At 43.1% G+C, this 25,872-nt stretch overlaps 2 protein-coding genes across 8 annotated transcripts in view; one reads left to right on the forward strand and one right to left on the reverse strand.

Moving 5' to 3' along the window:
* The window catches only part of TMEM167A (transmembrane protein 167A), a 38,342-nt gene extending 17,507 nt beyond the window's left edge, over positions 1-20,835 (reverse strand). Inside the window, exon 1 of the mRNA XM_090038209.1 lies at positions 20,706-20,835. Within this exon, the coding sequence (XP_089894335.1) occupies positions 20,706-20,708 (3 nt within the window). The 5' untranslated portion in view covers positions 20,709-20,835. The remainder of the gene's footprint in view (positions 1-20,705) is intronic.
* The window catches only part of XRCC4 (X-ray repair cross complementing 4), a 400,573-nt gene that overhangs the window by 53,777 nt on the left and 320,924 nt on the right, over positions 1-25,872 (forward strand). The window contains exon 1 of one of the 7 annotated variants that reach the window (XM_090038204.1): positions 20,823-20,945. The exons of 4 other annotated variants lie outside the window; for them this stretch is intronic. Coding sequence is in view for 1 of the 3 variants with exons in the window: in XM_090038203.1 (XP_089894329.1) it covers positions 25,099-25,105 (7 nt within the window). In the remaining 2 variants the exon portion in view is untranslated. Of the gene's footprint in view, positions 1-20,822; positions 20,946-24,940; positions 25,106-25,872 lie in introns of those variants that run through there. 2 more of the 7 variants (XM_090038205.1, XM_090038203.1) reach the window with 2 other exon arrangements.

The raw sequence follows: 25,872 nt of genomic DNA on the forward strand, positions 1-25,872 counted from the left end.
GTTTTAAAAACCCCAATTTGTAGTGTTCTCTATATTTAAGGCAAAATCTCAAATCCTGGTGAATCATCAATATGACTGGTCCAGTTTCAAATTCCAAGTGTAGACAGGGATTTTGTGTTTATAAAACTTATTCTAATTTTGAATAGGAATAAGCTCTAAGTGCATTTGTGTTTTTCCATGTTTGTGTTTGAATTTTGTATATTGGTACATTATTCCTCCTACAGTTGCTACAAGAATCAGGGTTGTTTTTTCCCTGCCTTGCTTGGAAGCACTGGGTACTGGTTACAGCCAAGGCTGGGGGATTTTGAGTGGGGGTATGCCAGTGCTCCTGCTGAAAGTAAAGCCTGGAAATTCCTGGTTACAGGGTCTTGTGCCTCTGCTCAAGATGAGGCCAACTGCCACATTTGGGATTAAGAAGGAATTTTACCACAGTCAGACTGGCATAAAATATGGGTTTTTCTTCCTTCCTCTATAGCAGAGAGTATAATACTCTCAAGCATATTTTAATACTCCTTGCAGCAGCAAGACATTAACAATGGCCCTTGGCTCCTGCCCCCTTGCTTTACATATGGTAGGTTAAGGTGTTCTCCATGGTTTTGAGAAGTGTGCCTTGCAGTTGTGTAACAAGGTTGTATAGTTTTAGGAACAGTTTAAACAATATATGGGATAGTTTGGATAGGGGGTTGGACTAGACTTCTTGAAATCTCTTCCAGCCCTATTACCGTACAATTCTATGATTGAAAAAGCAACACACACAGATGTCTCTTGGAAACATCTTTTCCCAAATGACACCCTGAAAGAATAGTCCAATATTACTTTCCTGAATATCCAGAGTAGCGTGACAACAGTTAAGAAATTCATATGTGCACAGCATACCACAAAGAAAGAGTACAAGAAGAATATAAGCTTACAAACATACTGGTTTCTTTATATATTTTGTTTGCATTCACATATATGCTAATAAGAGCATTAAAAGTACTCGGGCAGACAAGGTTCTTCGGGTAAATCCAGTATCTTTTATTAGGCCAACTCAAATAGTTGGAGAAATTCTTCTCAGGGCACAAACACACCTCGTCAGGCTGAGGAAGTGTCTGCAGGTGGTCTGTGCTCTTCCTGGATGGAGTGGTAAAGCAGCCAGAGGTCAGTACTTTACTACTCCCATCCAGGAAGAATACAGACCACCTGCAGATGCTTCCTTGCTAAGAAGAATTTCTCCAACTATTTGCATTGGTCTAATAAAAGATATTAGATTTACCCAAAGAACCTTGTCTGCCTATGTCCTTAGACCAACACAGCTACAACCTATACCCCTTAAAAGTACTCAAGATATATATACACAATTTGAGTAGGAAAAAGTCTTACACATAACAATTTGTTGCATTTAAAATGTACTCATATCATAGTACTTAGGGAACATTCTTAGACAGCCAACTCTAAGAACAGGGGGCACTGCAGAGCTGCAAGACAAGAGAAAGTGATACACCTAAGGGCTTCCAAATCCCAGCTACCGGTATTGAATCAGAAACAACAAACATATTTTAATACAGTAGTATTAAAACAATGCTACAGGTCCCATCTACTGTTCTCAGTGGTGACAGATGACAGAACAAGGAACAATGGTCTCAAGTTGCAGCAAGGGAGGTTTAGGTTGGATATTAGAAAAACTCTCTCACTAGAGGGGTGGTGAAACACTGGAGTGGGGTTACCTAGAGATTCATAGATTCATAGATGCTAGGGTCGGAAGGGACCTCAATAGATCATAGAGTCCGACCCCCTGCATAAGCAGGAAAGAGTGCTGGGCCTACATTACCCCAGCTAGATACACATCCAACCTTCTCTTGAAAACCCCCAGGGTAGGGGAGAGCACCACCTCCCTTGGGAGCCCGTTCCAGACCTTGGCCACTCGAACTGTGAAGAAGTTCCTCCTAATATCCAATCTAAATCTGCTCTCTTCTAGCTTGTGGCCATTATTTCTTGTAACCCCCGGGGGCGCCTTGGTGAATAAATACTCACCAATTCCCTTCTGTGTCCCCCTGATGAACTTATAGGCAGCCACCAGGTCGCCTCTCAACCTTCTCTTGCGGAGGCTGAAAAGGTCCAGTTTCTCTAATCTCTCCTCGTAGGGCTTGGCCTGCAGGCCCTTAACCATACGAGTGGCCCTTCTCTGGACCCTCTCCAGATTATCCGCATCCTTTGTGAAGTGCGGCGCCCAGAATTGCACGCAGTACTCCAGCTGCGGTCTGACCAGCGCCCGATAGAGGGGAAGTATCACCTCCTTGGACCTATTTGTCATGCATCTGCTGATGCACGATAAAGTGCCATTGGCTTTTCTGATGGTTTCGTCACACTGCCGACTCATGTTCATCTTGGAGTCCACTAGGACTCCAAGATCCCTTTCCACTTCCGTGCCACCCAGCAGGTCATTTCCTAGGCTGTAGGTGTGCTGGACATTTTTCCTCCCTAGATGCAGCACTTTGCATTTCTCCTTGTTGAACTGCATTCTGTTGTTTTCTGCCCACTTGTCTAACCTGTCCAGGTCTCCATCCCTGGAGGTTTTTAAGGCAAAGCTCAACAAAACCCTGGCTGGAACAATCTAGTTGGGGATAGCCCTGCTTTAAGCATGGGGTTGGACTTAATGACCTGTTGAGTCCCTTCTAATTCTCATTTTTTATTATTCTATGATTATAAAAAAAAAAAAAAAGAGATTGAGAGGCTGTGATTGGAGTCAAAAAGGAGTTGTGGCAAAACAGTAAGTGGTAGAGGGAAGGAGCCATCTTCTCCATTCATTAAGAGTTTAATAAAATTGTAATCCTAGTTTATGGTTTATAGTGAAAACTCTCATACAGTATTAAAAAAGGGCCATACAGTTTGTGCAGTCCCTGCTGATCTGGCTATGTTCAACATTTTTACTGTCACAATTTCACGAGTACTAAATATATACATAGATTTTTTTTTAAATTAAAGTTGCAGCTGAAGTAGATTCTAACACGTAACATTTGTCATGCACAAGTTTCACAATACCATCTTAACTCAAAACATGCCCAAGAAGAGTGCAACTCATGATACAAAGCTTCAAATATCAGTAGCCACTGGGAGTCTTGTCTTCACTCCTGTTCCTATTGTTGCTACATCTTGTGAAGTTGAGCTGTTGGTAGCAAATGAGACCCTTGGGCAAAAGACTCCAGTATAGCCAAAACCCTGTAATTGTGAACTTTTTTTTAAATATTTGGAGACATGGTGATGCTCCTCTATTGCAATCAAGTCAAACCTCCCTCACTAATGTAGGTTAATCGTCCAAGACAAAGATGGTCTCATTCTGTTCCTTGTACAGAGGCAAATAAAATGGGGCCCTTAACCTGATGGAGGCTGTTCAGGTGCAACTTCTATGAATTAGTAATTATTAAGGTCTAAAAGTCTGGTGTGATTATGCAAATGATTTCATAACTACAGAATTTTCTCTTGATAAAGAATGGTGTTCCAGATTCTACACCAGGAATGGACAAAATAAAGCCTGCAGGCCAGTTGGATGGGCAAAAAATTGGCTGATGGGGCGCACCCAGAGAGTAGTGGTGGACGGGTTGTACTTAAACTGGCGAGATGTGAGCAGTGGGGTACCACAAGGCTCAGTCCTCGGGCCCGCACTGCTTAACATCTTCATTGGCGACTTGGATGAGGGGGTGGAAAGCAAGCACGCTGTTTAAGTTTGCTGATGACACTAAGATGTGGGGTGAGGTAGACACACTTGAAGGGAGAGAGAGGCTGCAACTAAATTTAGACAGACTACAAAAGTGGGCAGATGAGAATAGGATGGGGTTCAATGTAGACAAATGCAGGGTGCTGCACCTTGGGAGAAGGAATCCACAGCATACATACAGGCTGGGGAGTTCCTTTCTTGAAAGCACAGAGGCAGAAAGGGATCTTGGAGTCATTATTGCTCAGTGTGGCCAGGTGGTCCAGTGTGTGCATGTGGGTTCCAGTTGGTTCTGAGCTGGTCCACTCTGCCGGGCTGAGTCCAAAGCAGGCACAGAGCAGGCCAGGGTTAGGGCTGGGCATGTGGGTCCCTGCCAGTACCATACGAATGAACCAAACATGTGCCTAGATGAGGCAGCAGATTAGCTGGACCCGGCTTGCTTAATGTCTGTATAGATCAGGCACTTTAGTTGGGCTTTTTTGGGGTGCTTTTATCAAATAGCTGATTGACTTAGCTTTAGATAAAAGTGCCAAAAAGCCCCACTGAAGTGCACAGTCTATACAGACACTTTGGGGCCATGGCAAAGTAGCTCACTGGTAAAGCTCAGATATCAACATTAAGCTGTTTTATTGGTGAGTATTTTAACAACATCAGACAGGTTAAATGCTTTACTTCACAATCCCCTCACTGTCAACCAGATCTCCCAGCGATTGATCCCTTCCCCCTCCAATTTAGGGGTGCACTGATAGAGATTTTGGGGGCCAATACCAACAGCTGATTTTCAAGAAGGCGTATTGGCTGATACTGATCTGATTTCCAATACGCAGTCCAGCACCTTGAATGGCTGGTAAGTCTGTTGTGGTGGAAAGGGAGGGAAAGGGCGTGGGGGGGTCAGATCAAGGCCCCTGCAGTGAGGAAGGAGTGGGGCTGGGGCTAGGTGGCGGGGCACAGCTCGGCCTTGGGGCACTCCCACTGCTGTGTGTAACCCAGGAGGGCATGGAGGGGTAGGGAGAGGGAGGAAGAGGCATGTGGCCCCAGGTCTGTGCTGGGTGGGGTAGGGCAGTCTGCAGCTGCGGGTTGGGGCTGCACCAGGGTGCAGCCACTCCAAAATGCACCATAGCCCCTCCAGCCCCCACTCTCAGCACTGCTGCCACCTGCCCTGAGTGCAGCCCAGCCCAAACTCCACCCCTGCATGCGCCGGGAAGAGTCCGGCACAACCCTGGCCCCAGCCCGCAGCAGCAGCAGCACCTCATCCCACATAAATCTGGGGGCATATGCCCCCGCCCCTCTGTGCCTTCCCAGGATGTGTGAAACAACAGTATCTGTCCCCCCTCCTTACACCCCCTGGATGAGTCATGCCTCCATCTCATGCCATGCCTTGGCTGGGCAGTGCCTGCTCCAGCTCCACTCCCTCCATCACCAGAGGAGCCTTGATCTGCCCCACCATGCCACTTCCCCCCCCTGCCCCTTCTACCACAACAGACTTACTAGCTGCATACAGCTCTCCAAGCTGCCCAGCTGTGCTCCCCACTGCCTACATGCTGTGCTAGAGCTGCATGCATGGGCATTTATCAGCCAAATTATCAGCCACATCAGGCCAGTTTCTAATACAGTCAATTTTCTTTATATCACTGCCGACCCAATATTGGACCAATGTATTGGTGCACCTCTACCCCAGTTAGGATTTGGGACCAGCACACCTAGGTTCTGGATGCCAGGCTCCTCACACCAGAAGTCACTGAGATCTGAAGTTTTATACCTGATGCCCATCCTCCCAAAACTGAACATCCTACCACATAGCATGTGGCCTGCCATGCCAGATGTATTTGGGATCAGGTATAAAACTCCTTGGATCCCAAATGAATGATTATATTTAATGATTTGCAGGGAACTCAGGCATGTTTTTTTAATGTTTTTGGCTTTGGTTCATCTCTCAGCCCAAAGTAGCTCCTTTAGCCCTGTGTGGCTTAATGGGCAGTGGGAGGAAAGGGGAAGGAGTGAAAGAAAGGAGGCTCAAATAGATCAAGACAGAGTAGCACCATGGGGGGGGAGGGTTTTATCTTTATTATTAAAGGACTGAGAGGCAAAGAGCCCCCACTCCTACCCTTGTTAACATGGGACACTATGATACAATAAAAGGTAGGCTGACACCTACATAAGGGCATTCTTAGCTTCAGGGAATATTTGACAGTTTTGATTGTGATCAAATAATAGGTGGTCAATTGATGTTATTTGACTGGTCAATCGATTGGCTTCCCAACCATAGCACAGATACTACTGTATAGTTACATACTTCATTCTCTTTAAAGTAAAGCCTAATTTTTATGAGTTTATATGAAGTTGACAGACAATTTCCATCAGAAATGTTGTACAATCCAAGCATCTTGCTGCAGTATTTAACTTTGGTTTATCATGGAATGCACAAAACCTTAATAATAATATAGAAACTTTTTGTATACATCTGCCACTACTTCCCTGGGCATAAATGCATCTAATTATTGGGCTTAAAGCCCTGCCTAAACTGTGCATGATGCAGCTGAACAAGAGGCAGCACAGTGACATTTGCACTGATTAGCACACTCACAGTGGTGCTAATTAGCGTGACTGAGCCACCATGTGAGGGTGGCTACATTGCTTCTGGTTCAAAAGGCAGCATGGAAGGACAAACATGGAGTGCTGCAGGGAGCTGTTACCTGGCATAGTAAGTCTGGTGTTTAAAATATGCTCTAGATTAGTTCAGCAAAAGTTCCAGTGTTCTTTCTTTTTGGCCTAAGTAAGATCTAAGACTTAGTGAAAGCAATGTGGGTTATATCACTGACTACATCAGTTTCAAAATTATCATCAAGCAAATATAGCCTATACTCAAAAAGGATCAGACCTTGACAGAAATATTCCAAACACCTACTCTTGGTTTTCAAATAATCCTCTAACTTCAGCCAACTCATCAGAAGCAAATGCCCTAGTGATCAAAAATGGGACACAACCGTGACTTAACAACAAATACAAAGTCTATCAGCAGATCTCTCTTTGCACCACAAATCAACACCTCCCATACTCAAACCATCAGAATCCAAGATCCTACACATGTCTATTCCAGAACTGGTACATCTCCTCTAGCACAGTGGTTCTCAACCTTTTTCACACAGGAACCCATTAGCATATCAGCTTGCCGTGACCCACAACTCCCTCGCCCCAACCCACAGTCTCTGTCTTTTGCTATCTCTTTCCCACTCCCTGATCCTCCCTCTGCTGCATTTGACCCTCTCTCTCCCTCTCCAGCTCCCGGGGCTGCTCTCACAACACTGTGTGCTTGCCATGCCCCTGGCTCCATGCAGACTGCCAACTTTGCAGCCTGAATGGGGAAACTGCACGATTCCCTGGGACCTCCCCACGACCTTTTATGATGTTCTTGTGACCCAGTTTTGGGTCGTGACCCATGGGTTGAGAAATGCTGCTTTAGTATACCAGGTGCCCTCATTCAGGTCTAACAACAGACAATGGATTTCTCCTGGGACAAAGCTCTTTGTTCTGGGATACTACAGATTTACATGCCCATTGTTCCACTTTAAGTACCTGTGAAGTATTGCAATTACACTTTTACCCTGGGACAACTGTGGGTAATTTGAGTAAACTGCCATTCAAACTCAGCAAGTCAAAGCCTGGGACAATTAGTTCCAGGATAAATCCAAGGTCTGTTTTTATGGAAACTATGTAGGTAAAACTAAACAAAAACTGTTCCAACATGAATGAACCCAGGAAACAGATAAAGAATGGAGACACATGATCATGCACAGGAAAACACTTTTCAGGGCACAACCACTCCCTTTGTGACATCACAATCCTCATGCTTAAGGCCAATCTACACCTTTAGAAGACAAGCTAGGCAACAAAAAAATTTAACTTTACTAGACACTAAAAAGCAGAGACTAAACATTGCATTTTTGAAAGAGCCACCTGGATACCACGTGAAGATCTGCTGCAGTACAGAAAGAAAATTCTCATAAATCACACACCATTAGTTATGGTATACCATCCTTCCCTGCGACTCATATGGAAAATCCTCAAACAATTGCAACCTATACTAGAAGAAGTCCCAATTCTTAAACAGCTCTTTCCAGAATCACCCATCCTAGACTTTAAACAGGCACTGAACCACATTACCTTCATCACCAGAAGCAAATTCCTATGACCCAAACCAAACAGATCCATGCCAGGACAAGACATGTAAAACCTGCCAACACACCAGTCCCACAATAATGAGACCCAACAAAAGAACCATCACCATTCCTGGATCTTACACCTGCACTTCCAGAAATGTAATGCATCTAATACAGTGCACCAAATGCTCTGATGGCAAATAAGTAGGAGAAACCAAACAACTGCGTGCCAGAATGAACGCACACCAAAAATCCACCGAAGAAACCCATCCAGTGACCCGTGGGTGCCCACTTTTCACGAATCAATCACTGCCTCTCTGATCTCTCAGTTCTAATCCACAAAGGGAAATTACAAAACACCTTTTGTAGACGAGCCTATGAACTTCACCTCATAAATCTACTAAATACAAAAAAATCATGGACTGAATATAAAAGGACCTGGAACTCATGGTAGAGATGATGCCTTTTATTAGCCCAACTAGATTTTTGCAAGAAAAATTCTTCAATTACAAGCACCCTTCATCAGGCATAGGAGAAAAGATTATAAAAGTTTTCCTAGGTAGAAATGAAAGTTCATATTTCATAGGTTTACACCTTTAACTCTCCTACAAAATATGAACTTTCATTTCTACCTAGGAAAACTTTTACAATCTTTTCTCCTATACTTGATGATGGTGCTTGTGCCTGAAAGGTTGCAATTAAAGATTTTTTTAGTTGCAAAAATCTAGTTGGCCTAATAAAAGATATCACCGCTACAATGACTTCAGTTTTCTTCTGCCTCTAGACTGATATGACTACAACCTGAATACCTGGACTGAATACAGACACTGCATTTCTGACATACTACAACCTGCCTTTTAGCTGATGACCTGCATTCCTTCATACTTTTCTTTCCCCTTCCCCCCTCCCCTCCTAGCTCTTACTCTTTGTCTTCCAAACTTCCACTCACTTGCATCTTCACAGACAAGTATTTACTATAACATCTTTTTTACCTTGGAGACCTCAGAACAGCAACAGAGTCTCCCAATGCCTAAGGAAGGGTGTTTGTGCACAAAAGCTTGCAAAGAACTTTTTCCAACTATTTATTTGTTTTAATTAAAGATATCACATCTACCCAAAGAACCTTGCAGGACTGAACAAAAACACTGACTGCATGGCTGATTATATTCTAGTGGAGACCTCTCTCTCTCTCTGCACTGCACAGATGATAACAGACCTCCTTCCTCTTGAAGCTTTTGGTCTTCCACTAATTAGGTTATAATTTCTACTGCACTTAGTTTTTTTATCTAATCCTGATGAAGTCTCTCTGCTCCTATTTTGCAGTCCTCTCTCTTCAAGCAGATTGTTTTTATTTATATAGGGAATTATACTCAGCCCATTTTTCTATCTGCTACCTGACAAGAGCTGTTTTCTTCTTTCCCAGACCTGAGGAAAGGTACCTTGTGCCTGCAAACTTGTCTGAGATCTCTCTCAACTATACAGTTGGTCCAAAAAAGTCCTGCCTCTTGTAATCTCAAAGTTACATCTTTTCTTATTAAAAGAGAAGCCACTAGTGCCATCAGACAGACTTGCTGGGTGCCTGTACATGAGTGCACAGGCTGCTCCAACATGCTGTAATTATGGTGCGTTGGAGAAGACTTGATTAATCGAGTCTGATAGAGCACAGTAATTACTGTTCTCCAACCAGCCTCTGTGTCTCATGCATCAGTGCCCCCATGCTTCAAAATGGTGGTGGGGGGCACTTTAACTAAAGCTCAAACAATCTTCAGTTCAAGCGCCCCCACCACCATTTTGAAGCATGGCGATGCTGATACACAAAACACTGTGGTGCTTTAGAGCGGCTCTTGGAGCTGCTCTAATTAAAGTTCTGCCTGTCACCCCCAAAGCAGTTGTAAAAGCGCCCACTATGATTTAGCATATTACTGTATTTACTTGAATCCAAGATGCATTGCCCCCACCAATTAGCATAGGAGAGCCCCTCATCTTGGATTTGAGTACAAGACGAAGCGGGGAGAGCAGGCAACTGCTGTGGTTCTGACTCTGACCTTAAGGTCATTCTAGGACCAAAGCCAGAGCTATAAGAATTGCCTGCCTCCCTGCAGCATCTGCCTCTCCCCAGTATTCTTAACTGTCAGGTGCAGCTCCCACTCCACTCCCTCCTTGGGTATGGAGCTCATCATGGATGCTCTGTCTCATTTGGGCAATCAGCAGCGGCAGCAGCTCCAAGCCAGTGGATGCTGCTCCTGCTGCCGTGCTTCCATGTGCTCCATACCTGGGATAGGATGGAGCTGGAGGCATGTCTGACAGTAAGGGGTTGGGAAGAGGGCAGAGGCTGCAGGGGAGGGCATAAGCTGGGAAGTGGGAAGCAGAGCCTGTGGGGGGCAGGCAGAGGGGCACTGGGCAGACAAGACAGCAAGTGGGTACAAACAGGTTACAAGGGGGAAAAGTAGTGGGGGGCAGAGGGCAAGGGGGTTGCTTGCCCACCCCATCAACTACCTGCCCCCTGCTGCTGCTTTCTCTGCAAGCGGGGGGTGTGGGGGGGTAGAATTTAAGACAATTCTCTGATACTTGGAGGCTATAGATGAAATATTATAACAAATTTATACATTTTCCATAGACAGAAACTAAATATTGGAAGAGGGGTCCCTCTTAAATTTGAAGTAGCCTGAAATCAGGGAAATATGGTATTCCCAGCTTGTTAGTTTCCAGTTACAGATAAAATACTGGATCACGCCCTGGAAATACTACCATATAATTTCTGTAATAAAGAGCCCTAAAGAAAACTTGTATTTTTAAATGCCAAAAGGAACAACACAAAACTATGAGTCGGTTAGGACATTGAAAGATAACAAAATTGAAGACTGATAGTGACCAAAGATTCCTGTTTCTGGTCACACAATGAGTTGAAATAATTGCCTTGTTAATCTGAGGTCAGGAAGAATGCAGGGCAGATTTGCACCTTGTAGACTACATAAATCTTACGAAGCTTTCATAAGCCCCGAATTACTTCATGAGACATTGTCAATTAGCTCTCATACTGAATGTTCTTTGCTCCTTTATACATCTAACAACAAATCACTGTTAAAACATAGGCAGTCATAAAAATCCACATTAAAAATGTAACTGACTCAGAAACACAGTTCCAATCACATAAAAAAGTGAAATCAACCCACATAAAAATGTTAATGAAGAGAACCCTTTGTTAAAGTGCTAAAAGAGACCCACATTATTTAGTGTTCTCCATTGAAGAGAGTGACTGTTTAAAAGGAAAAAATAAAAGTAATTTTTTTTAAAAGCTACAGTCAACTTCCAATCTTTTATTCCTATATTTCTAATAGGAAAGGAAAGCATAGTAACTATCGCCATGCCAAGTCAACCCCCCGACCGAGTCCAAAAACACTGCTAGAAATAACAGATATGTATAGAAATCTATGTTTTTCTAATCTACTCTGAAATACCTGCTGGGCAAATTTTTTTTTTCCCTCCAAGTTTTCACATAAAGATGAATAGCAAATACGAGGGGTGATCAAAAAGTTCTAAGACTTAGCCTTTATTTTAAAGAATAGTGTACAAACAACATTTTTATGAGCTGCCCCCTTCAAAGTAATCTCCCCCAGATGATATGCACTTGTCCCAACGTTCCTGCCACTTTCGGAAGCAATGCTGGAAGTCGTCAACTGTGAGTTTTTTTGAGTTCTGCTTTCACATACTTATGGATGGTTGGAATGTCATCAAATCTCCTTCCTTTCAGCTTCATTTTGATTTTTGGGAACAGAAAAAAAATCACATGGGGCAAGGTCAGGTGAATGCAGAGGGTGTGGTAAACACAGGAATGTTTTTTTCAGCCAAAAGTTTTTGAATGGATACAGGAGTGTGTGAAGGAGCATTGTCATGGTACAGAAACCATCGACTATTTTCACACAGCTCACAGCAGTTTCTTCTAACTTTATCCCTCAGTCGAATCAAAATCTCTTTATAAAAGGCCTGATTGATTGTTTGACCACTTGGTATACATTCCTGAACTCTGAGCATCAAGTCTTAGAACTTTTTGATCAAACCTCGTATATAACATACTTTTCAGCTAAATGGGCCACATAAGAGAGTTAGCTCCATTTAACTAAAAAAGAAGCTTCATATTCTTTATTCTGTATACATATATTTAAACCACACTTAGATAGTAACTCCATACTGCAGTTCTAAGCCATGCCAGTTCCTGTGATAAGAGCTCGAGCTTGAAAAAGCTTTGGAATGCTGTTCCATTTAGCACTTTGCTGCTCCAGTGTGGATAAGGATTTTTTAAAGCGTACTATGTATTTACCCTCAACCATAGCTTGTAACAGTATCTTATAAGGGCACTAAACTGATATAGTACCATTCATGGAAAGAGATATAGATAGAGAAATGTGTTAAGCACTTAATTTTCAAGAAACCTACATAGAATATTGCAAGGCAGAAGTCTTTCCTGTAAAGATTTGAGAAAGAAATTCCGAAACAGAACACATGCATACCGTGGCAGGAGGCCAGTTAGGGTTGCACCTTGGAGACTAGATGGTTCAGAGAAGCATCAGCTTTCACAGGCAACAGCCTACTTCCTCAGATGGATTTGATGATATAGTATGCCACCCTGCCCTGCCTGTCTGATTTCAGCTACCTACCTCGCTCCACACGTGGGAAATAATGAATGTTTTTCAGTCAAATAACTCCTTTTTAAAAGTCTTTTTGAGCCCTTTTTTTGTTTAAAATAGGAAAATGGCTCATCAAACTTGATTGTGGGTTATATTTTAAAAGATAAAAAGGAACAGACTGTAACTTAAAATGCTGTTCACAGCACTAAAGGGCTAACAGCACTAGTTAGGATCAGTCATGATTAGAGCAGGTGCTGTTCAGATGTCACAGAGCAGAAATTGGCAACCTACAGCCCATGGAGCCAGGGACTTCTGCAGCATTTCCAAAGCAAAGATTCGCTCATATGACAGCTGGGTGGTAGGTACAAGTAGTGATGGTGTGCAGGAAGGGAAGTGGTACCTGAATTAGCTCCTCTGCTGCTTCTGTCTTAGAAGTGTCATAAGCACATACTAATAACTGTGTTGTGTCAGAAGAGCAGCAGAAAGGCATTGTCCTTTTAAAAGAAAAGTTGCTCCCTGACAACCAATTCTGTCTTCCCAAAGACAGATTACATCGGGGTGTTCAACAGCTGGACTCTTACAGCTGGACTGGGTTAGGGTTCCCACACCACTCCCTCTCCCCCTCACACCTGGCCTGTGGTCAGACCAGGCACTGACCATCTACCCTGCAGGACAAAAAGGTTGGGCACTACTGGATTATATAAAGAGGTAGGTTCCTGGATCAAGTCTCCTGAGCACCAGAAGCTGGTGCACTCTTTGTACTCCGAGTTAATAGTTCTTGAATGCTTAAATAATTCTTACTGATACTGCAGGTACTCTGCCTCAAGTGTCTTCTCTTTGCCACAAATCTAGTTAGTGGGTACAGTGGAACATGGATATATTGCAGGCTTAGATTTATAACTCTCCTGTAAAGATGAGGATTTGTCAGGTCTGAGCGGTGGACGGGGGAGGGTGTATGGAGTTGTAGCATACAGCTGTGCAGGACGACTATGGTGCTCCAGCTGTTCGCTGTGGCTTTTATTTCAAAGAGACCTGTTCATCTGATTAGATACACAGGCTAGCTGACAAGTTCCAGCTGAGTGGAGAAGCAATGTCCTTTGAAGTAAAAAATGGCAGCAAACAGCTGAATCACTCATTCTTAATTCAGCAACCCACCGTGAACCAAGCAGGCCACAAACCACAGAATAGGAATGGTCTGGGGTCTACTATCTCTGTCAGATTTTGGTTTGGATGCAAGGCTGAGTTGTCCTCAGGTGCAAGTGATCCAGAAATAAATTTATGGCATTATTACTCTAGCCGAGGGGCAGGCACGTATTTTGGGCAGAGGGCCACTTACTGAGTTTTGGCAAGCCAACAGGGGCTGCATGACAGGCAGCCCAGGGCAGATAAATGTTAATTTTTTAGATTTTTAGGGGCCCCATGGGCTGGACAGAATGGCCTGGCGGGCTGCATCCAGCCCCCAGGCCATATTTTGCCCCCCACCAGCCCAATGGTGGGCGATTATTTGGGCCCGAGGGCTGTTTTGGTGAGCTGTTGTGGGCCAGGTCAGCACACCACCCCCCAACTCACCAAAATTCCCTATATGAAATGGGACCCTCAGGCAGTGGTGTTCAGGAATGAGATGGGCAGTAAGGCTGTGAGAAGCTTTGGTTGCCAATTCAATTCAGAGGGGATTTGGCCCGATTCGGCAGCCAAATATCCAAATCTGAATCAAATCAGGAGACCCATTAATCTCTCTGAATCAAATCCAATTCAATTTGGAGAGATTCAACGATTTGGACATAAATATAGCTTTATATGTTTTTTTCTACATACCTCAAGGTACCAGGTGAATCGTGAACACCGAGATGGCAGGGTGGATGGAGCATCCCATGGACTGCAGGGAGGGGAGGGGGGTCCCCTGCCCACTCATTGGCAAAGCATGCTGGAGACCCCCCAGCCCCACCCCAGCGACTGGTGCCTCCTGGGTCTGGAGAGGCACCTGGGGTCCCCCTGCAGCTGATCACTGAGCTGGGAGGGGAGGGGAGGTCCCCCCGCAGACCTGGCCGTGGACCTGGATGTGGCAGATCTGGTGCCAAGCATGCAACTCCCCTCCCCCCCTCACTCCACTGGGCTGCTCCATCCGCTCCACCATCTCAGCTCACAAGTAACACCTGGTACCTTGAGGTACGTAGAAAAAATCCATATAAAGCTGTGTCTATGGCCGAATCACTGATTCTCTGAGTCAGAATCGAATCTTCAGATTTGGTCAAATCGAATCGGGACAGTGATTTGAATCAGCTAATTGAATCACTGTCCCTGGAATCAGGCCAAATCAGAATCAGAATCGAATATGGCCCACTTCGAAAACCCCTAATGGCCAGGGGAGAAGCCACAATCCATGCCTGCACACTCCTGCGATGGGTGTGGGTTCCACAGACAGAGGCATGCAGGGAGTGGATCGCAGCTCTGCCCCACCCTGGTCCTGCGCTGTCACTACCACATGATCCCAGCCCTGGCCCCGGATGCAGCTCCCAGCTTGCCCACATACCCTGCCCACGGAGCTCTGAAGAGCTGTGCCCAGGATCTTGGGGCAGTGGCAACCTGGGTCCAGGGCAGAGCCCAAATGGAGGTTTAGTTTCCTGCGTAATTCACGGGTAAGATGCAATAGTTGATCAAAGATTGACTCAGTAGCAAAGGACACATGTCTTCTAGCTATCTAAATGCTCCATCTCCCTTTGAAGGTTGGCTTCTGCATGGATGCAGAATGTATGCATAAGCATCATAAGTATATCTGGCAAGTAATCAATCATTTTGCAATGGAATACACATTTTTTTCTGAATATGATGCTAACCTCTTCTAGATGCCAGAACTACAAAGGGAATAAGCTCAAATGATTCCAGTTGTACCAAAGGGTAGCCTAACTCTCCAGCCATAAAGAATTTTTGGTCTGCTTTACATTTTTAGAAGGAACAAAGGGCATGATCTTTATACCTCATATTAATTAGCTTTGTATTTTAATTTTATTAAACTTTAATTTGGCTCATTGCATCTACTTCTTCCTAATATTGAAGCCATCTTCTTTAATAGATAAAATATGAACGTAATAAAATACTCCCTTGAGGAAGCAGACTATTAGCCCAAAAATTTATGAGGGAACTGCTAAACTATTAGTTAGTTTGTATGATACAAAGCACCAAAGAGTTGTCAATCTTTCCCAGAACTACTCTTACTTTTGAATTCATCACAGAATTAAACTGAAAACTGAGAAACATGCCTTTAAAAAAAATGGCATAAGTGAAAAATTTCATACTTTGATTATACCCCTCAGTAATGAATAGCGACCTACCTAAACTGCAGAGGAAGGTACAGCAGTGCCTTTAATCTGTCTGTTTCTGTCACCTGTTCATGGCATACAAGGGTATGATTCTTCATGTGCTTGTGACTCTGACCTTCCTGCCAGGGCTTCACTCAAGTTATCATGTCAGTCCATTTCACTCAGCCTGCTGACTGACTTGTTCTTAAGGCAAAGCTTAAGTATAGTTTCTTATCTGGTTATTTATATACATTGCCCATTGGATTCTTGGGGATCCCACATATCCATATAACTTTCTGTCTTCCTCCCCATAACGAAATTGCACGTTTACCAGTCTAAAAGTCTTCCCTGATCTAATTAAGACTAGGAGAATAGTTGCATCTTTTCAGACATGAAGATTACTAATCCAGTATCCTAAAGATACCATCTCTCACTCAGTTTTCCCACTGTGATAAATGTTCTTCCCCAAACAGCCCACATAGGAATGTGATATTTTTATGGGTCCCTATTTTTAAAATGTAAATTTGTCATTGTTTGGAGGGCCTAGATATTTAACATCCCTGTCAAATGCTAATTTTGAGTGATTACCTTTCTTTAGGCTTTGAGCTTGTCCCAAGGGACTCATTACCCAATCCTGGCCCTATTGCAATTTAAGAAATAGATTTATGTCAAATACCACAATTCATAGAAACCTAAGGATGTTAAGGCTGAACTCAACTCGATGCTACTTATACCCACAGACTATACATGCCATATCAGTAAACAAACTCAAGGAAACATGCATGACATCCTATGAACATAACAGGACTAATGACACAAGTATTCCTGCAATGTGAAATGCAGGTCCATGAAAACACTGAATAAAGAATTTTGGGGGTCAACAGTTTCCACCCTAATCAGCTTGAACAGAACCAGCAGATTCAACACCTGCTGCACATAGCTAAATCTGTTAGGTTGCACAAAGTGCTGTGCACTAACAATTGGCACTATACCAGCCCTGTGGGACCACTGCAGGTGTGTGGTTCAAGAAAGACCGAAGTGGCTTAGGTTTTTGACTGTCTGAGACTGGCAAAAAAATTAGTGACATGGAAAAGGTGCATCATTTTTCTCTCCCCTTGGCTGCAAAGAGGGCTGACGTGAAATTCTGAGATAACTTGAAACCACAAACTATCAAATACATTACAGTAAGAAGCTTATCTCATTTCTCCACACCGACATCCATCATTATAGCTCACAAGTCAAGCACATTGCTCACTGCAGCTAAAATGCAATAGCAGTTAAACAACAGTGAAACTATTAATATTGGCAATTAAAATGGCAACAGTAAGACCTCAACATAACCTTTCAAACTAATATGGGTGGGGAGAGTCTGCACTTCTGAGAACTATTGTTTTAGGCCACTTACAGATTCAGGAAGACAACATTAAATTAGTTCACAACAATAAAAGCTAGATTCCAACTTTCTTCTGAAACTGAAAAACTGTTCTGATTTGTGATAAAGTCTATGACAAGACACTGACCACAACACTCTTGATATAGCTTCATAGCTAACTACTCCAACTGATCTACAAGCAAAAGTGATAGTATCATATATCTACATCAGTGGTTCTCAACCTTTCTAGACTCATCATCCCTTGTTAAACTCAGAGAACCTTTAGGCAATTTTAATTCTTAGTTTTCATTCCTTCTTTGACTACAGAAAACTAACAGCAATTAACTAACAGAAAACTCAGACCACAACAGGGCAGAAAGTTCTTGACACTGGATTTGTATTTAAAATCTCTGGGTTAAGCTTGTATATTGTGTTCACATACCTAACAGAGCACCCATAACATCCTTGAAAGGATATGAAGGTACCTGTCTGAGAATCACAGGTTTACATCTTCACCTATATAAATTCTGTCTGTACTACACCAACACATCCAAAGCAGCATATTGGTCCGACAAAAAATCTGTGATGCAAAAGCCTTTGCTTCTTTATTGCATATATTAATTAATTCCCACCAATTAACAGGTCATGAAAAAGCTTTGGGAAATAGATACAGCGTGCTAGACACAGTTACCAGCTTAACTCATGGGAAAGGATATTGCTTTGTTTTGAAGCATGTATTGTATTTAGGCTAAGGCAACCAGTTTACTATTTTACCATATAAATCTATAAAAAATACCAGTCTTTTTAAACAGTGTAAAATTATTTCTTCCTCCATCAGTCCAAACAAACTAACAAGAAGAAATGCCTTAATTCAATGACCGTCACAGGTGAACTTTCATTATAAACTCATATCAATTTACAGGATACTATAAACTTTTCAGGCTTACTTGTGTATTCTAATGAGGAAACCTCTACATTACAGAAACAATAATCTATACAAATTCTCTCCATTTTACAATAAGGAGGATGGGAATATTGGTTGTTTTAAAAAAAGTACAACAACAGCCGGTGGGGAGGGGGAGACAGCGGGGAAGAGGGAAGTGGGAAGGCAAGGGGGGTGACTGGTGGCTGTGCCCCACCATGACCGCCACAGTGGCTGTGACTGCTGCCACAACTGCCATGGTCATGGGCCTCAGGCCAAAGCAGAGCAGGGGAGCAGCCTCAGCCTGAAGCAGCATGGAGCGGGGTGGAGGACAGGATACAGCCCTGGCCCTGGCCCTGGCCCTAGCCCAAAGCCTCAAGGGAGAGGTAGCGAGCGGCCATGGCCCTGGCCCGAGCCCTGTCCCATGGCAGGGGGGGAGGGGGGCCGGCCTCTGTCTGTGCCTGCCTCCTTCCCATCATTCTTGACAGAGTGAGTGAGTATGTGTGTGTGTGTGTGTGTAAAAAATCTCCCACAATTTCCCTCAGTTTCTATCCAATTTGTTTTAAGTCAGCAGTTCAACAAGAAGTTTTGTTATTTCAAAAAGTGACATATTGTAAATATGCTCTATTAACTGGAAAACAGGGTAGAAATTTGGTTTTACAAGACCATATTCTTATTTCTGTTTTACACAGGTGTTAATGCTTCTTTTATTTGTGTTAAGCATAGTCCAAACCTTCTAGCCTCCAAAGCATATAAAAGCAAAACAAAATATTTTAGAGCTACGCTATCAGACCCAACACCATGTTTTCTGGTAGCTCCCAGATCTATCATGATTCAGCCTCATTTCCCTGTACACGTCCTAGAGCTCCATATAATTGCCAGATCTCAGCCCCCAGCCCCAACACACTCCTTTGTTTTGAAGCATGATGATATCCTACGTTAAGTTCACTGGAAAATTCAGCTCAACCTTCTTCCAAGTAGTCTACTTGACAGAATATTTACTTATCAAAACAAGATGTTTCTATACAGAATACGCTCTGGCTTGGACGTTCTCTACTATTATAGAAGCTCCAGTTAAATAATCCCTCTTGTGGGGACACCAATCCTTTACGTACAATATTTGGAGAAAAATCCAAAGGTTAAAATCAGAAAAATAAATGCTCCACTGATGAGTGTGATTATTCTAATTTATATTCTAAGGTGGAGTTTTAAACTACTTTCCTCTCTCTGTTAGAGGCTACTTTATTATATCCAAGTAGTCTTCTAGGCTGCTGGTGAATCCATTTGCAACAGGTTCCATACATGCAGGTTTCAGAACCTCTTAATATTATGGCCATCTACTTTACAGAAAGGACAGAAAGTGCTTATATTTTGGCACTTCATTTGTCCACCCTGGACCTTACCAAAAAAAAGGTTTATTAAGAAATGGTCCTACAAGCATCGGGGAGGAAAAGCCAGACCTTGGGAATCTCTTTAGAGTTTACATAACCTTTTTCATACTGATGTACTGGTTTTCTTCAATCATGAAAAAGAACAGTTGTTCTTCCGAATTACTGGATAGTAAAGAAAGATTCACAGAAATGATACCACCGCTGGGAATGGCCACACAAAAAATTTCCAAAAAAGTTTTATTTTCAGGTACCATAAATGTGAAGCTTTATTCTGATAAGGAATCCTATTAAACCCAAACATTTAAACAAAAGAGAAGAAACTAAATGGCTTCTGAAAGCTTAAACTGGTTGCACAAATGTGTTCTTGTCATCCACTGTAGAAAAATGTATTTTCCCCAGGTTGAAGCAATTTCAACTCCGATCCCAAATGGCTATTCTTCCACCAGATTTCTGAACTTTGGAGAACTCCTTGGAAGAACCCAGCTGAGTCATCTTCAGAGTCAGTCCACATAGGCTAGGTACAGGGATCTCATGTTGAGCTATGCCTTCATTTATACCAAATCATTCTCAAAAGCATCTACCACAGAGAGCTGTCAAAACAATTAAATCCTCTACTCATGCATGTGACATCTCAATTACAAGCATACTGAGCATCCCTATGAAGATGAACAGCAAGTCAAGTTAAACCAGTAGTTCTCAACCTTTTTAGACTCGAGACACCCCCAGAAAGCTTTTGCTGTGTGTCTGACTGCCCTAGCAGGGGCATAGGTTAGAGCTGTGTTGGTCTAAGGACATGGACAGACAAGGATCTTTGGGTAAATCCGATAGCTTTTATTACACGGACTCAAATAGTTGGGGCTCACCCGACAGATTCCTGTTCAAAGGATTTTGGTTTATTTGCTAGATCTCCTCTGCCCACCCAGCAGCACGCCTGCCATGCAGCGGCCCTGCCAGGACGTCAAGGCACCCAAGGGTGCTGCTGCAACAGCGCCCTGAGCACCCCCGAGTTGGGACTGTAACACGACCGACAAGTTCCCCGGCTCTCGCAGGCAGTGACGAGGAACCTGTGGGAAAACCCTATCAGACACAGGGCGCTGCGCGAGGCGGCCTCGCTCCCGGTCCCCCCCCCTCGCCTGACGCGGCGAGGGGCACCCGGATGCTCAGGTCCGGCACCTGAAGTGGGGGGGAGGGGATCCCGGACCAGGGTCCGCGAGCGCCGCCCGCCGCCTCCCACACCACCTCCGCACTCACCATAGCGCCCCGCTGCCAGCCACATCACACTTCCGGCAGCAAAGGGGCGGGACCGGAAGGCATGTGAGCCAAACATCCTTCTGATTGGCCGGATAGATGCCGCTGAGCATTCTGATTGGCGCGGGGGAGCAACGAGGGGTGGGAATGCGGCGAGGCCGTCGCGGCTTGCGATTGGCTGTGCTGAGGCCCGCGGCGAAAGCGGCCTTTCCAGGACACCGGAAGCGGCGGCGCCTGAGCGAGGTAGGCAGCGAGCGGCGCGCCCCTCCCTCGCCGGAGCTTGGGGGAGCGTTGAGGCGGGGGAGCCCTTGCCCCGCCCCCGAGTGAGGCAGCAGTGCGCGTGCGCCCCGGGGTGGGGGAGCAGGATCACGGCTCCAGGTCTGGTGGTGACGGGCCATAGCGGCCCGGAGCCCCGCAGTGGTTCCGCCCTGCACCCGGCGTGGGCCGAGGCCGCCCCTGGTTTGCTCTGTGTGGCTGAAGGAGCGGGACGGGACCTCCACGCGTCGCCCGTCCTTCTCCTGGCCTTGGCCCTGCCTCTGTCCCAGCCCCAGGGGACACCGCAGCTGAAGAAGGCGGCCCCGGGCCTGCAGCAAGGCTGTGCCGTCCTGGGGCCCTGCCACGCGTTGCCTGCACCAGGCTCGTGGCGACTTGCGCAGTACATGCGGGTGGCCCCGAATGCCAAGTCGTTGTCATGCAGTTCAGTAGTGAGTCGTGCAAGAAGTTGAGAGCGGCCCTATTTTCAGAGTCGTAGTCACGCATGGAAAGTGAGCCTCCCTAGAAAAGAGCCACTTGGCTGTTTGGGGAACAGCTCCAGAGCTAGTTTATATCCAGCTGTCATTTGACCATGTAGTAGGGTTGCCAACTCTGTTTGAATCTGTCCTGGTCGGTGTCCAGACTGCCAAACACAATGTGAACGTGCCCATGTGCTTGAGTATATTAGTGATGGATTATGGTGCATAGACTTTACGTCAGGAAGGCAGATGCACCTGATTATTGCATTTAAAAAAATCCTGGACTACTGTATAAATTGGATTCAACGTTTAATATTTATTTTAACGAATGCCTTATCATTTATCTCCCAGGTCACTCTCAGTAAGCTCCTAGAGATTTATGTCTAATTCCTGGAGATTTCTGGAGGGTTGGCAATGCTAACATGTAGCAGGGCCCTTCACCTTTGCACTTAGTGGGATTTAGTGGTGCGTGTAGACATGCAGAGCACTGTTTCCGACACGCTGTACTGTAATTATGATGTATTTGAGTCTCGATGAACTGAGTCTTCTGGAGCATGCTAATTAGCACACTAGCAGCCTTGGGAGCTTGTGTATTAAGCATCCCCATGCTTCAAAATGATGGCAGGAGCTTTTTAACTAAAGCTCATCACATGAGCTCTAGTAAAAGAGCACCTCTGCTGGCATTTTAAATCATGGAGGTGCTGGATCCAGGAGACACTGTGGGTGCTGTAATTAGAGTGGGTCTCGAGCTGCTCTTCTTGACCCCTCCCCCCCCGCCACCCCAGCACGTCCCACAGGTATGCAGTGCTGTCTAGCAGCCCTGAAGCTGACTACCTGCATTTATTTTCAAGATCTTAGGAGCCAGGGGCTGTTATTAAAAGCCTTGGGTTTGGCTTCCTTTGTTTTTGAGACTCACAACAGCTTTCCCAATCCCTGTTTCTGGCTTACTTAAAGGGAGTACAATTACAATGCTGACAGATAGAACTAGTATGTAGTTTACCCGAGTATAGTTAAAGATAAATTGTTAGATTATGCACGTTACACAGATAACCAATATTTATTATGCGTTAGAAAAAAGCAACAAATTGGGACTGGCAGTATGGGTCTAAGGGGAATGCTTTGTGGTTGGAATCCTGCAATTAGAAACTTGTCCATCTCTTTGAAAGGGGAATCAAGCATTTGATCTTCCCTTGATGTGTTCACTAACTCATACTAGTAACATCTTGGTGCTTGATGTTCTGTGACAATCTAGACATGGTGGCATGGGCAGACACTGTGTGTGGTATGTTACAGATTGGGGAGGGGACAGGCAGCATTGTGGCAGGTAGTGTAAGGAGCAGATTGGGCTGGGATTGCAAGTAAGAAAGCAGAAATCAGAGCAGCAGATTAGACCAGGGCACAGGGCTCGGAGCAGATTGGGCAGGGGAAGGCAATTGGAATGGAGAAAGTGGGGCTAATTTTGGGCATGCCTGTGGGGGGGGAGGGGGGGAAGTTGATACCCACTGGAGTCTATTGGTCTATGAAAACTTAAATATATAATGGATCTTCTTTACGTTATACCTACAATCGTAGACTAGTGACCAGATATTTATATGGTTGATCTTACATTATAGGATGAACTCATTGTATTATATAACTTAAGATATATAATAACTGCACACATATCTAAGGGTTACATTTTTACCTCTTTTATCTATATCTATTAAAAGTCGTGAATTTAAATCCTGTAGATGTTTAAAGTAGTCTGTGTGCTATATAGGTTGTTGGGTTAATTAAAACACTACATTTTTAAGACGCATTTTAGATTATACATTCTATAGAGAGACTTGCATCTGGCAGCTGGTTTTAAAGAAGGTCTACCTCTACCATCCAGGTATTTAATTTGTTGGCTCACCATGAAACAGATGTGGTGTTTGTTTTTTAAACAGAGTATTTTTTTAAGCAGTGAGCTTTGATCCTCTAAGGAATTTCAGGAAAACAGGACTACATATGTGAAGGCCAATTTGGAGTCGAAGAGTTTCTTCATGATTATTATATATTTGCAGCAAGGTGCCTACATTTGATGTCATGTCTTCTGAAAGTTTATTACACCAATAACCCAATTTTGCCCTTTCCAAGACTAGTGATTCTTAAAGAATGGGAAAGGCTATATCCATGCTTCAAAATGATAGTTTTATTTTGGGTTCTCTTTATTAAGGTTTACTTTTTAACTGCAGTGCATTGTTTTCAGCCTAAGTTGTTATACAATGCAAACATTAGTTTCTTTTCTTCACTGGGCAATGGGGAAGAAGAATTACACTCCTCCTATAGGAGATAGAAGGTTAACAGTTGATATGAGCAAATACTGCCTTAGGAAGTTACACAATGGTCAAGAATGGAAATACAAACACAGTTATACTGAATGTAGGCAAGCTTCTGTTTAAACAACCATTTAAACATAACTGACATACACGTATCAAAAGGTCAGAGGTTCTTTTGAACCTAAGATTTTTTTTGTAACTAACAGGATACAAGGGAGCAAAGTAGTTAAGGTGGCATCCAATTGTTTTGCTCCCTAGCCCAAACGACCAGGTTGCGGTTGTCTGGCCGAAGACCTTTTTAGGACAAATCTAGAGCAAGGCTTGAACTTGTGTTGCTGGAGCAGGACCAAGGTGCATCGGTCTGCCACTGTATCCCTTAAAATAAATATATAAAGCACTTAATGTGCCTATCTATATGTTCTGGCTTTGTTTTTTACAAAGAACCCAGAATAATAGTTCACGTGATTTCAGTTTTCCAGAAGAGGACCCAAATTTCAGTTTCTAATTTGCAGTGTATTGATATTAGATATTGATATCTGGAACTTTTTACTAAAATATTGGTAAACAGAATTCAGGCTAGGTTGATTTTATATTAGTTTTTATTTAAATTACTGGTTTTTGTCACGGTGTTAAGCAGCAAGCAAACCTTAATTTAAATAATCAATTTTAAATCTTGTTTGCATTGGCACTTTTTGGTTATTTTTCAATGGATTTGCAACTAAATCCATTTTGATGCTAGTTCTGCACCTTTTGCTAGTCATGAACATACTTTATATATGTATTTAACAAATTAGTTAACAAATTATACAGTTTATTCATTCATTCAGCTGCTTTGTGTCTTCATTATATTAGGAAATGATGAATGGCATGCTTTTTATAGATTTAAATAGATTTTTTTTACTCATACTTTTGTCAGGTGAAGTTTGGATACTAATTGGAATTTAGTTAAATATGCAAAAAAATCACTTTTTCATTCTTATATTTGCATAATGAAATTATGTTGAGCATGTTGATACATGAGAAAAAGACTATCAAAACTTTTTTACACTTCAGGATAAACTACTTCTGAAATAAAACAATAATTGTAGCTGATGAGTTAAGCTGATTTTTTTTTCTTGTTGTCATGCCTTGGCTTTTAAAATTCATAATCTTCTGCATCTCACTCCTAGTTTTATTTAGATATTGAGAGAAGCAAAAAAGAAGGATTTCTAGCTTTTTATCTCCAAATCAGTTCCTTCACTTTGAATGAACGTCATTCGACCAGATTAAACTGAATAAACTGAAAGGAAGAAAACATTCTGCACCTGCAGAAGGGGCTACAACTGTCAAAATTTGGTTTATCATTTCAGAAAAGCCTGGTTCCAGATGCTCAGTGAGTTTCTGCAGTTCAGTCTTTTGCCTTTCTTAAAACTTTAGCAGTAATATAATTCAATTTTAATTATTTTGATAGATTCTAATAAATTTAGGCCTAATAGTATTGTCATAATTTCAAATAGATTTGTTTAAAATACATTTAAGATAATGATCATATTTTAAACTTAAAAAGTATTTAATTTCTGTATTAAAACATGTATTTGTCTCTGAAATAATTGTCTCTAAGTGATCTCCACTGTACTGTTTAAGTGTCTAACAATTTGGACTAGTAGGAGAATTAGAGTGTTGTATTTGGTGATCATTTGAAATTACAGAGGACATATAAGGACGTAGGTATGTAGTACGTGCCAGTTAAGCATTAATGATCCAAATGCCTTTTGAAAGTTGGCATGTCTAGCAGCACAGTATTTCCTAGGATGATTCTGTGACATACTGATTTAAAGATTGCCTCCTTCTGAGCTTTTAACATAAAAGTGTACAGCTTTTTCCTCACAAGTTCCTCTACCCAGCTGTTGACTGGGTTTAGCTTAAGTTGAGGCACCTAGGCATACTGCAGTCTTATGTGAATCAAATGCCCACACATTAGATAGCAATTGTTTTTTTTAAAGAGGTAAGCGGTATTTGGGTCATTTCTTAAATAAACAAGCAATATATGCCTTTCTGCTTGCTGTAGTGTTGAATACAATTACTACTGAAGGGATTGTTCAGTGTTTACATAACTTAAGGCATAGACCATAGTGAAATTTTGTTGCACAGTGTCTATAA

Source organism: Crocodylus siamensis, chromosome 3 (genome assembly GCF_052110815.1).
Source record: "Crocodylus siamensis isolate JL-2025a chromosome 3, ASM5211081v1, whole genome shotgun sequence".
Classification (NCBI taxonomy): domain Eukaryota; kingdom Metazoa; phylum Chordata; order Crocodylia; family Crocodylidae; genus Crocodylus; species Crocodylus siamensis.